Here is a 13,918-nt window from a genome sequence, read left to right on the forward strand (position 1 = left end):
ATAGATTAGGTCCTTTAAAAGAAGAGACCGTACTGCTTACAGGCATTTTCCCAATTTGATCATTGCTTTTAGATGGTCATTTATGACACAATACTTTCTGACAAACATCAAAATATAGCCAGCTATTGGTGAGCTGGGTGAGTACTACTGAATTTTAGGAGAGTAAAACATCACAGATAGGTTACTAAAGACTTGAAACATGTTATGATCTGACTTGGAAAAGCTATCATATAGGAAAATATATTGTTGGGGACCCAATAACTCATAATATGTAAACACCACTCGTTAGGCCGTTTCTTTCCATGCACGTTCAAAGTGCTTTCTGACCGATTCTGTTCAGACAAGCTTGGTTGGAATCATGGACTGGTTACTTGCTTTTGTGCCCATGGAGGGCCTCAAAAAAATGGCCGAATCATCAACAGGAAAGGGTCTGTTTGATGTCTGGTCCTGTTTTTTCATCTAGACTCTTCCCAGTCAAACCTCCACGTCGTGCCACTGGAAACCAAGCACCTAACCTTATTAAATCTGGCCTTAAGTTTCACATCATCAAATCAACTTGCTCTAGCTTACAGGTGGCTCCGTTCCTCTCCTGTGTTGCAGAGTGCATGCATCTTGTTGCCGTTCTTCTCCTCAGAATCAGAATAATCTTTGGTTAGCTTCTGAGGGTTGATGGTCTATTCTGAATGATTGAAATTGCTTGCTATTTAACTGTCAGGATGGGTATGATGGACTTAATTTTTTTGAAGGAGAGCCAGCAAGCATCAAATGTACTTGCTGATGTCAAATATGCCTTAATAAGACTTGAGTTTGTCTCACTGCCTACTTACTGAATCAAAGTGTTTATTCTTACATCTACTTGCTAAGACGTGGTGTATTGTTAAGAGCAAAATCACTCCTTAGAAAGTTTTGTTTCTGACACTCTTCAATTCTGTTTCAAGATCAGAGAAGCCTTCCTGCCGTGCAGAAAATGCTATCTATTGATGTGGGGTAAATTTTCTTTAAGAACAAGTCAAGGCTACTTAATATGAGCAGAGCGACTCAATGGCTTGAATAACAAAACATATCAAAATGTGAATCACTACTGTCAGATGCAGGCTTTTAACAACTTTAATTGATATAATTAGTATGCAATATGTCTTACAACAAATGTAGGTACAATGACATCAAATATCAAAGAAGTTGCACATCTTTCCATCTTTTAAGTGATGTTGGCTAACTCACCCCAAGAAAGCAAGCTGGCATGGGTCTTCTGGTTAGCACTATTACCAGTATCAACTAATGCCTTAAAATCAAAGTTGAAATGGTACATTCATTTGCCAACAGGAGGTTAAAGGCAAAGAAGGTGAAATCAGTGAATCAACGTGCAAATCAACACGGCCCAGTTGCAAAATTCATTTCCCACCCGTGAGGGTTTGAACCATGCACCCTTGCAAGCAAGACGAAGGGCAAACAGATGACTTCAAACCAGAATCAACTCTGTAAAGAACTCAGAACAACTTCAGGGCGGTGAAGGCCAGAGGTCTACCGCTGTTAGTGCTCAGGTATCTATACTGTGTTACCCTAACCTCCTGGATCCTAACTCAGTAGTCCGGGAGACCTATGTCCTGGGACATCTTTTCATTTGGAGACAGAAACCATTCTGGTCCCGGGCACAGCTAACCCTGCAGTCAGTCAGCAGCACGGGGGGTAGCTCATAGCTATGACAGCTGCCCGATGTGGCTACCATAACAGCTGTCGCTTGATAGATGTAAGTGAAAATAACACACCAGTACCACAACAAACAAGAAACTGAAACTGAGATCCCTTATATATATCTGCGTTAATACTTTAAATGTCCATAAATATCTTTTCTCCAGAAACTGAAAACACTAGACATCGTTTCATTAATCCTCACAACACGTTTGTGAGGTAGTGTGGGGTGAGGTCAATGTGAAAGCAACACCCTCATTTAAGAAATGAAGACAGACATCCAGGGAGGGCAAGAGACTTCACTGGGGCCAGGAGAAAAGAAGACAAAGTTGGATCCCACTGTTCATCATTTGCAATCTGTGGTTTTGAAGAGGCTGCTTGCCTCCCTCCTGCTCTGACATTCTATCGCTTTATTGACCTAGTCCTATTCCTGGAAGGAATGTGGTTGCTTTAGATCCGCTGAAGCTATTTCCCTTGGGTAGACCTAAACAGACTCTCTGATGTCTAGGAGTCAATTATCAGCATGTATTTCAGGGGTGTGTGTGTGTGTGTGTGTTAAGCAACCTATGTTGAATACAGTTGTTCAAATTCTTTGGCCAACTCAGAAAAAAAATGCACTTGGCAAAATAAGGTTCAACCTATGGTAGTTTACACTGACATAACACGGAGTGTTAGAGTTTTTATGGGAAGCTGTCACCTTGCTGAACAGATCTTCCTGAGGTCCAGATCTCTCCCTTTGCCATAAGGATTTGGAAAGTAACAGGAGCAACAAACCCACCAATCGCTCTTGAACAACAGAAGACTTCGGTTGGGACAGATGTTACTGAGTCCGTGGTTCATAACTGGTCAGCATTTCCTGGGAAGAGGTTGGTCCCTCTGACCCAGCATAATGACTGACCCAGTATTTATCCAGAAGAGCACCGCTTTGAAGGTGTTTCATGGACATTTTGTCAAAATGTTTGTGGCTGAGGGAGAAAATAAAAGGGATATCCTGTTTTTACTGAATTGTCCTTTGCTAAACTGAGAGCCTCTAGGCTTTATAAAGGGCATGAGAGTAGGGAAGAGAGACAACTATTCAGGCCCATCACGGCCAGAGGGGGCACCACTGGTCATCCCTGGCCATTTTTCTGAGAATGTCCACTTTTTTTTTTTTTTAATCAGAGATATCAGAATTCTTGGCACTCTACTTCTCATTACCTAGTCCTGTTGTAAAATATCTCTGGGGGTTGCTCATTCTCCTTTGATATGGAAGGAATTTAAGAATAATTTCTTCGCAGGGGCGTCTGTGTGGCTCAGTCGGTTGAGCATCCAACTTCGGCTCAGGTCATGATCTCACGGTTCGTGAGTTTGAGCCCCGCATCGGGCTCTGTGCTGACAGCCCAGAGCCTGGATCCTGCTTCGAGTTCTGTGTCTCTGCCCTTCACGTGCTCACGCTCTGTCTCTCTCTCTCTCTCTCTCTCAAAAATGAAATAAACATTAAATTGTTAATAAGAAGAATAATTTCTTTGCAGAGTGTGGGATGGCAGGCTGTGGAAAGTGGAACCCTCCTGGCAACTGTGAACAGCGTGGCAACAATGGTTTACATGTCGGTACTTGCTGGACCACAGCGAGTGACAGGTTGACCTGAGGGTCAAGTTTCTGGAAACCAAACAGAGCCATGGCAGCAGGTCCGGGTTTAGAAAGAAAAACTGATCCCATTTCAAGTTCTTTAAAACACTGTGGGACAACAGAACACATTCTGAAACAGGGCCCAATTTATGTTTCCCAAACCATGGAAGTTTCCCACTCCAATCAGGACATGAGATGCCATTTGCTAACATCAGGTGTTACGGGAGGAAAGAGTTTGAGCCATGAAATAAAGCTACCTAGAGAACACACAGAAATACACAGCCAGCCACGCATGCCAAAACAACCCATAAGCCAACAAACTACTTTTTAGATAACAATTTAACAAATTGTTTCATTTAATTAAAAAGAAAAAATACTACTACTCTGGCAGTGTCCTGTTTTGTTAAAGATGGGCATTTCAGTAACTCATGGTTTCTCAAACTCCGTACTATTGACATTTGGGGCCAGATGATTCTTTGTTGCGGTGGGCTAGCCCGTGCCCTGTAGGTTGTTTAGCGGATCTGTGGCCTCTACCTACTAGGAACACCAAGTTGTGACACTCAAAAATGTCACAAGACATTTTTAAATGTTTCCTGGGGGACGCAAAATTGCCGGTTGAGAACCCCTGCAATAAATGGATATCTGCAAACATGATCGGTTCCTTCTCAAAATTCAAGTTGTAGGGTCTTAAGACTGTATACCTAAGAGTGCTCATTAATTAAAGGGCAGAATTAGTGAGGTAAGTGTATGGGAAGAATGCACGGATTACTCATGGTGTCTGTTTCCTATGGAATTGCCTCCCTGAACAACTGCATATAGACTAACGCCTTTACCCTTAAAAAAAAAAGTTTACAGCCATTATCCAACAGACCGGAAGGCAGTGGACCAGCTGTTTCATGGGTATAAAGCAAGGATTCCAGACGCCCCTCCAAGCAGTGGATGACACTGTTAGTTATTGAGGGACGATTCCTAGTTTCCTTAACGCGGCACTCAGTGCTTGTCTGCTCCCAGCCTGCCCTCCCAGCCTCCCCCACTGCCCCACCGCACGCTCACTCGCACACACGCTCCCCCTTTCTCTCCGATAACTAAACTCATGTCACAGCCCTCTCCCACGGAGAGCCTGGGGGCCGCGATCCCAGCCGCAGCCGACTAGAATGAGCATCCTTAGCAGAGATGGGTGGCCTGGAGGGGAGAACAGATAGAGGGCACGCTGAACTCTGACAGCAACATGCTACTGTCCTTCGGCTTGCTGGCCTCCTCCAGGTCACCTTCTAGTTTCCTCTTCCATTAATGAGGCAGTGAAGAAGCCGGGATCCAGCTTGTAGAGCCAAGCAGGCATCCTGTCAGCTACAACTAGGTAAAAACAGATTAAAAAGGAATCCGAGCAGCCCCTGCTTCCTCACCTGCGGGGTGAAATCCTCCCAGTACTCATTTCCTTGCCCCTCACTGAGATTTAATAGAATTTCCTAAATAAAAGTATAAGAAACGCCACAAACAAAAAGTCCCTCCCAAAGTAACCCCCCCCCCCCCGACACAAAACAACTCAATCCCTGGCCCTCCGTCCCTCTGTCCCTCTTCCAGTGGATCCTGTGGTGGGTCCAGAAGCCTCCACCACGGTGGTCTGGCCTGTGGCTCCGGCTCCAGGCTGGCCCATTTTGGCTGCAGATAAGCCTCCACTCACCTTAAAACAAAGATTCTTTTTGTACCAGAAAGGGGAAGTTACAGCAGCCAGAGGAGAGGGAAGAAAACAAAACAACCAAACCAACAAAACAGGGCTTAAGATTGTCGCGCGATGCGCATCAGGTACTTGTATTAATTCTACTGGGAAAGCACTTATAAATAAAGAACAGTTATTTCTCATCCCAGCCACGTTCCTTCGTTAGGAGTCGTCGTACAGAGGGTTGTTGTAGTTTCCCCAGGATCCGTAGTCGTGATCATCCAGAAGCCTTCCGTAGGAGGAATGCCTGGTGGGAGGAGGAGAGGGCTGTGGTTATTTGGAGAAGTTGGCCGTCTGGGGCTAGCTGACGGTGGCCCGACAGCCTGAGCAAAGGAGGCCTCCAGGGCCCTCACGAGGGGGACAGGATGCTTGCACCCACCAGCCGTGGAAGCCTCAGTCCACAAAGCCCTGGAAGTTACCACCTGGGAACTGCTCACCTGGGAACCCAGCTGGCACCTTCCACTGAGACCAGCTGGGTCCTTGTCCCTCTCCTTGACCTCCAGTGCTAGAGAAGGAGGGGGACCCATTCCTATGGCTACTTAATAAGAAGTAATGGCAAAGGGAATGTTGCATTCGGGCATTTCACTTAAGTCCTGGACTCAGTTTCCCCAGAAATAATAATGACACCACTGTTCCTCTCTCCACCCCTCCTGACCAGCATATAGTGTTTTACAATCTACAAAATGCTTCTGTGTTCCATTAGTACTTGAGGGTCCTCAAAATAAGGCCAGGGACCAGGTATTGCTTATTTTTCTGCTGGGGAAAATTTCTCCCTCAGAGCTGTTGACTGACGTGCACAAAGTCACCCAACTGAGCTATGAATCAGATTCCTACCTCCTGGGTCCCGAGCTCTGAGCTCAGCTTCCCAGAGTCCGATTAGCACCCCTCAGTTCAATGGCAATATGCGCTTAACAGGCTTTGATGGGTCATTCTGGGAACCTGTCTCACAATCAATATTATTTCTACAAGAAACTGAAATCAGATAGTGATCACTCCTCTGTTTAAAACCTCAGAGTGGCGGGGCGCCTGTGTGGCTAAATTGGTTAAGCTTCCAACTTTGGCTCAAGTCATGATCTTGAGGTTCACGAGTTCGAGCCCCGCATCAGGCTGTCTGCTGTCTGTTGTTGGCACAGAGCCTGCTTTGGATCCTCTGTCTCCCTCTCTCTCTGCCTCATTCTGTCCCTCCCCAGCTTGTGCTCGCAAACAAAAATAAACATTTAAAAAACAAAAAACCAACAACCTTGGAGTGGGTCCTCATCTCATAGAGTAAAAGCCAAAGTTATTACAACAGTGTTCAAAGCCCTTCGGGATCTGTCCCCTGTTACTTTTCTGACCACATCAGCTACTACTCCAGTCCTTCTCGCTCTTTCTGCTCCAACCATGCCTCCCTGCTCCTTCCCATCATGTCTGGCACCCTCTTGCCTCAGGGCCTTTGCATGTACCATTCCCTCAGCTTGGAACAGCTGTCCTCCAGGTGTCCACACAGTTCATTCCTTCATCTCTATCAAGTCTTTGCACAAATGTCACCTTTCCAGTGAGGCCTTCCTTAAGAGCTCTATTTAACTTGCAATTCCCACCCCCCCAGCACCCCTGGCTTGATTTTCTCATAGGACTCATCACCTTCTCACACACTATATAATTTACTTGTTTATTTTGTTATTGCCGCCTCCCTTGACGAAACTGTAAATACGGATGATTTGCCTACTTTGTTTGTTCTTAGCACCGTCTCCAAAGCCTCAAAGAATATCCAGCACATAATAAGTCCTTAATCACTGTTTGTGGAAGAAACAGTGATTGGAAATAAACTACATCCCGAAAAGCCAATCTGTTCCCAAGACAGAAGCTTCCCAGGGAGGATTATCATCATTTTACGGCTAAAACTAATGTCAGGACTGGGAGAACGGCACAAAATGAAACATAGAGTGGTTCTGAGGTTCATGCTAGTGTGTGAATTATCACACCTGGCCACTGGAAATCATGTCTGCTATATACAGGACACACAAATGTGGCCCCCCCACCTCCCTCCCCCCAATTTTTTTCTCGGCTCAACGTGAAAACTGAACAAAATGAAAATACAATCTGAAAGGCACAGAAAGCGTGCATTACACTTACATCTCTGGCTACCATAATTGCTGTCGCTCTTCTATATGGTGTTTACATATACCAGGGATTTGAAAAGAGAAGATCTGTTGCAAAGAGCCAGGCCCTTGCTGAATTCGTTTTGAGATTCTTAGACCTCAAAATTCTGAGAGCTGGCTCAGCTCACCCAGCCGATGCACCTGGAAATTTGAGAATGTTCCACCATGTGCTTTGGTTTCCCCTAACGACCCACACTCATTTCTGTAGGTGTGAGAAGGAAAGAGACCAGAAATAACACACCGTTGGATCTGATGGACGGGGATTAAGGGAGGCCAGTTTTGGTAAACAAGGTCACAGGCCATGCATTGCCAACACCTCCCCAACACTTAACACCTCCAGCCTCAAACAAATCCTTCAATGGGACGGTTGAGAAATGGAAGCTATAGAATGAACTAGTAAAAACCTCAGGATTATAGGACTGGAGCTCAGCCTAGATTTCAGCATGACTTACTGTTGCACGCCTGGCCAACATCTACCTAATAAACTTGCTCTGATATTGATAGGGTACTCCTGCCTCGCCTTTGTATGGTAATATAACGTCTCGCAGCATTTTACATCTACCATATAATTTTATTCCCATAAAGTATCAGTTGGGTCAATAGATGCATGTCCTTGAATATGTTTTTAAACCCCTGTTTATTCATCTATAAAATGGAGAAACTTAAAATGTGTTCGAGCTGGTGGGAGGACTAAATGAGGTAATGCATATAAAAGGCCTGGCACATAGTAAATGCACAGTAAATGTTGGCCAGTATCGCTGTTTAATTTTTATTATAATGAAACTTACACAAGCACACGGCAAATAGTGGAAAAGGGCACTGAGTGAAAAGCAAGCCTCCTTCCCACCAAGAACTCCTGAAACTACACTCCAGGCATAGTTAAAAAACCCGTTTCTGATATTATTGTTATTTGAATTAAAAAAAAAAAATATTGTGCTGGAGTGGGGCCAGAGGATTAACACTCTCTCGGTCATCAGGTTTTACTGCTTATCGTTATTTTCAGGCAAGACTATTTGATCAGAGCCTCCCTGAATCTGCTGTTTTATAAGAGACATTCACGACATCAATACTAGGAAAATAAAAGCAAAAGACAGATCTTTACTTTCATTTTTCTTTGCTTTCTCATTTGAATGAACAGGGAGTTGAATAAATTACCAATAAATGAGGAAAGTGAAGCAAGAGATAGAGATAAGCCATAAGTGGGAATGTACTGAACTTGTAGCTTGTTTTAATATATTAACAAGGCTAAACAAGAAGAATTGGGTGTGCTGGGATCCCAGCCAGGTTTGGATAAATCGTATAATACTGTAGAGAGAGAAAGACAAACACATTTGTGTGTGTGTGTGTGTGTGTGTGTGTGTGTGTGTGTGAGAGAGAGAGAGAGACAGAGAGAGAGAGAGAAGAGAGAGAGAGGGGAAAGAGGAGAACAATGACCCTTTTAAACTATCTCTCTAGGTCAGAACTTCTTAGATCATGCACATTTTAGATGGAAATCGGGAGGCTTCAGATTGGAACTCGTGGCGTCCAAGAGGTGAAAATAATCTCACTTTCAAGATTAGGAAGATGAGGCTTAAGAAACCTACATGACTCCGTCCAAGTGATTTAATGGTAGAGCTGGTATTGAAACCTGGTCTCCTGGCCCTGTTCTGCAACACCGCTTCACCTAATTTCACTCCGAATAGCAGTCTGTACGAATGTCACCGCTGTCAGGTCGAGGCGGTTTTCTTTACTCAACTTCATGAAGACTGGTACCATTCAACATAGCTGCATTTTCTAACTGCTGTGCCTTGGCTCCCTTAGATGGTAAACCTCTTGGGGGCAGCCTACGTCTTACCTTCCTTTGAATTTTCTGGACATCTAGTATGTTGCTCTTACTGTGGTGGCTCTTTCGTAAATATTTGATGACGAGTGCTTACATCAGGTACAGATAAGTAGTATATATGGAGTTTGTTTGGTCGATACCAGCAGGGATTAGTCTGGCCCGTGGCAATTCATCATGCAGTGTAACCGCGGCAAACTGAAAATATTATTAAAGAATACAAAGGGTCAAAGCCATCACTTTGACCTTAATTGTAGGGAGAGGAAAGAGAAGTATAGCTAAATTTCTCTCATGCAGTGATGTGGCTTCAAAGCACCCAGCACCGTGCTCACAGGCCCTGTGAATCAACGGCACTCTGCTGTCAGTGCCCTTCTGCGGTACCGTATGGTTTAGGGAGCTAACAGCAGAACCCGGGGAGGACAAAACAGGGAGTGATTTATGTTAAGCCCTGGCTTCGTGGCTTCCTTCTCAAATGGCTTGGCTCTAACAGGAAGCAGCCCTTCCTACTTCCCTCCTCCCTAACTGCTGATGCCTTGTGACAACTGGTACCTGTGGTGGTGACGTTTGTGGTTTGAGGCCTTTTCCACAACTGCAAAATGGTACCTATTTTAAGACCACCGTAGCATCAGTACTTAACGGAACTCCATTGTCTTTGAAAATGAATGAGGTGTTTTACTTGTGCTGAAACAAACTTATTTTAGATCTACCCTATGACCCAGCAATAGCACTGCTAGGAATTTACCCAAGGGATACAGGAGTACTGATGCATAGGGGCACTTGCACCCCAATGTTTATAGAAGCACTTTCAACAAAAGTCAAATTATAGAAAGCCTAAATGTCCATCAACTGATGAATGGAAAAAGAAATTGTGGTTTATATACACAATGGAGTACTATGTGGCCTTGAGAAAGAATGAAATATGGCCTTTTGTAGCAACGTGGATGGAACTGGAGAGTGTTATGCTAAGTGAAATAAGTCATACAGAGAAAGACAGATACTGTATGTTTTCACTTTTATGTGGATCCTGAGAAACTTAACAGAAGACTGTGGAAGAGGGGAAGGAAAAAAAAAAGAGAGGGAGGGAGGCAAACCATAACAGACTCTTAAAAACTGAGAACAAACTGAGGGTTGATGGGGGGTGGGAGGGAGGGGAGGGTGGGTGATGGGTATTGAGGAGGGCACCTGTTGGGATGAGCACTGGGTGCCGTATGGAAACCAATTTGACAATAAATTTCACATTAAAAAAAAAGGAAAGAAAACACCTTCCCCTTTGTAAGAATCAACCCCAGTTCTCAGTGAAGGCTCCAGCTTTGCTTATTGTGACACCTCCCAAAGTTCTCACCTCTTTAGTGGAGGAGTGAGTCTTGCCATTCAATTGTTAGCTCTTATTATGTGCTAAGAAGAAGAGATGTAAAGATGAAAAAGATATGGCTTAGTGCTGGGAAAACACAGCCTAACCTGCAGCTCATTAGTCATTGGTAATTAAGCCTTCAGACTCTTATCATCCATTTGCAAAGCCAGTTCGGTGGTGCAGCTGCCACTGTCTCCTTTGTTTCTGTTGGTGGCTTTCTCTGTCATTTCCCTGGCTGGCTCCTTTGGTTTCAGTAGTCACTGAAACCTTACGATCTATTAGGCCCGATTCTGGAGCTGGGAGAATGGCCACGATCCCTGTCCTAAGGGACTTTACAATCTCCTGGGGGCCGACACAATAAATAAGACATGAAAAATAATAGGACGAATGGTAATATGTGCAACAGAAGACAACAAAGCAATGAAGGGGAATGAGGAGTTCCAAACATGAGGTGGGGACTATAACCACGAATATGGTTGGTGATCAGAAAAGGTCTCACTAAAATGACATTTGAAAGGACAGGTAAACCAGGTGTGGGATGGGCCATGTGAAGGCCCGCCAGGAACTGCACAGGCAGAGAGAACAGGAGTGCAGAGGCTCTGAGGAAGGAGCAAACAACACATCTGTGTGGTAGCTACTGAACTACGATTATTTCAAAATAAATTATTTATTGGAATGATTTTGGATTTATAGAAAAAATGCAAGGATGGTACAAAGAATTCACATATGGCCCCCACCCAGCTTCCCTTGATATTGACCTCTTATTTAGCCATGGTGCATTTGTCAAAACTAGGGAATTAACATTGTCAGCTATAGTTTTGGAGCCGAGAAAAACTGTGACTCTTAGGGGTAGATTTATTTGCCCACAGTTCCTGAAGCAAGTTAGTGGCAGAATGAGTATTCTAATTTAGGAATCAGTTTCTGCCTTTCTACTAAAATCCCAATAATGGAAACATTCCAAACATTGATTTTCAAGGTGTTCTTCCCATGGTCTGGGTTTCTTTTAAAGAGCAGCTGTTTTAAATTTATCTTTAAGTAACGACCTCTACTGGGGCGCATGGGTGGCTCAGTCAGTTGAGTGTTCAACTCTGGTCATGAGCTCAGAGTAGTGGGATCCAGCCCCACATCGGGCTCCACACTGAGCGTGGAACCCACTTGGGATTCTCTCTCTCTCTCTCTCTCTCTCTCTCTCTCTCTCTGCCCCCACCACTTGCAAGTGCTCTCTCTAAGATAAATTTTTTTAAAAAATAACCTTTACTTTGAAGGAGTGGATGAAATTTATTTTTTATTTTAAAATTATCTGCCAGTATCGTACTGGCAGGCTCTCATCACTTGTTTATTTGTAAACAAGTTCAGAGTCAGGAGGTCACTACCGAAAGTGTATGGTTTAATAGATTCCCAGAGCTTCCCCTCCTCTAAATTTAGTTTCCCTTTATTTGGAATAAATGAACACTGCCCACTGCACCCTAAACTTTCCTACCCAGAATTATTCACTCAGCCAGGAACTGTTTATAAAACAATTATTACATGTCAAGTACTGCCAGGGGCTTTCTATCCTTCTAGTGGAGGAGCCCAACCAAGAATACAATGATTCCAGGACAGGGAACAGAGTGGTACAAAGGAAAGGTGTGCAGCTAGGAACTCACCCTGGAGAGGGTGGGAGGGAGGCTTCCCAGAGAGGGTCTCTTTTGAGATAGACAACCTGGAATTAGGCAGATAAAAAAGAGGTGAGCCAAACACCTGTGACCGAGGGATCAACTTGTCCAAAGTAGCCAAGACATGAACCAGCGGGGGCACTGTATCTAGAATGTGTGTGTCTGGTGTGTTGGGAGATGGGGGTAGATCAGGGTCACTCAAAGTATGGTTCTCATACCCAGCGGCACTGGCCTCACCTGTGAGCTGCCACACGGAATCAGAACCTATGGGGACCAGCCCCAGGAAACCACGGTGGTGTTTTTTGTTTTTGTTTTGGGGGGCAATGTCTTGAAATTTATTTATTCTAAAGACCCATGAATAACAGATATAGGAACGGGGACAATGGTCACAAGGAAGACACTTGAAGAAGAAAAAGCGATGAAACGATTATATAAATGAGTTCAGATAGGAATACAAATTTTTCCAATCATAAACATTTTTATAGATTGGTAATTTCTTTTCTTTTTTTTTTAAGTTTATTTGTTTTGAGAGAAAGAGAGATAAAGAGAGACAGCAAGCATGAGTGGGGGAGGGACAGAGAGAGGAGAGAGAGAATCCCAAGCAGGCTCCACACTATCAGTGTGGAGCCTGACAGGGGCTGGATCCCATGAACCACGAGATCATGACCTGAGCCGAAATCAAGAGTCAGACGCTTAACTGACTGAGCCACACAGGCGCCCCTAGATTGGTATTTTCTAATCTTACATGTTTTCTCAGATTGGTATTAGCCTATAGGTGGATTAAATTGGTTGCTAAGCTTAAATATGCTGATTTGGAACATGACAATGAGCTGCCTAATGTCCATTAAAGCCTTTTTTCCTGTTTAGCAGACAGACAAGGAGTGCCTAACTTTGCTTAGATAAGCCATGGACACATCCTGGGGATAAAATACAGGGTACTAAATTAATTTTCATTTTCATTTAAGACCCACTTCCTTCATGAAGAGTCTGTCTACTATCACCTCTGAACATCTTCCCCTTTTTTGAACTTCCGTCAAATAAGGTTGAACATTACTAAACTGGGTTTAGGGGAACATTTAGGAGGTGTTGCTAACATTGCCGGGCAATCACATGAAAAGGAACCGTGTTTTTAATTACCCCCCTGCCCCCATTGATTCTTATGCACATTAAAGTCTCAGAACCACCGAAGTACAGAATCAAGTCAGTCAGACTTATGGAATGCCAAAAGCTGATCCGAAAAAAGTCAACTCGCAAGTAACAGATTCTAGAAGACCTTAGACTTTATGGCTGGGCCCTACTCTTCAAACCTACCAACATCCAAAAGGAATCCCGTTGTATAAAATGTGGTCACTGAAAGACTTCAAGCAAGACAGGTGACTTCTAAGAGAATGCCCTGTCGTGTCTCTAAATCAAGATCACATTTATTTTTGTGACGGGAACAGCCCCTGTTGTCCGTGTGGGTTACCCACACCTAATTATAGCAGCATCCACATTGCTGACGATAGCAGATACGGTCTCCTGCACAGGGGATTATCTCGTGGCAGAACAGCTTTGAGCCAATTTAAACACAGCAAACCCGACTTACCTCGTTCTTCAATCATCACTAATTAAAGCCACCCTTCTGCAAGAGGCAGGGAGGGAGGGCTCTTGCTTCCTTTTAAAGTTGCAAACAGGCCCTGAGATCAAGAGTGCTCAGAGATGGTTTCTGTTTATGAACATGTAACGTGGATGCAACCACACGGGCGTTTAGAAGAAGCACAACTGAAACCGCCAAGTGGAACACGGAAGTCTGTACATCGGCGTGTAATTGGAAAACGGAGCTGCTGTGTCATCTTCCCCCCTCTCCTCTCCCCTCTCCTTTGAATCCCTGCCTACCCAACGGGACTGTTGGCCGCTACCGTTCTACCGAGCACCTAAGTAGTAAGCGCTGCGTTAACAACC

The 13,918-nt window shown here is 44.2% G+C and overlaps 1 protein-coding gene across 1 annotated transcript in view; it reads right to left on the bottom strand.

The window, feature by feature from the left end:
• Positions 1 to 4,865: 4,865 nt before the first annotated feature.
• The window catches only part of PARM1 (prostate androgen-regulated mucin-like protein 1), a 105,390-nt gene continuing 96,337 nt past the window's right edge, over positions 4,866 to 13,918 (bottom strand). The window contains exon 4 of the mRNA XM_042984380.1: positions 4,866 to 5,261. Within this exon, the coding sequence (XP_042840314.1) occupies positions 5,177 to 5,261 (85 nt within the window). The 3' untranslated portion in view covers positions 4,866 to 5,176. The remainder of the gene's footprint in view (positions 5,262 to 13,918) is intronic.

The sequence above is a fragment of the Panthera tigris genome, chromosome B1 (assembly GCF_018350195.1).
Source record: "Panthera tigris isolate Pti1 chromosome B1, P.tigris_Pti1_mat1.1, whole genome shotgun sequence".
Lineage (NCBI taxonomy): Eukaryota > Metazoa > Chordata > Mammalia > Carnivora > Felidae > Panthera > Panthera tigris.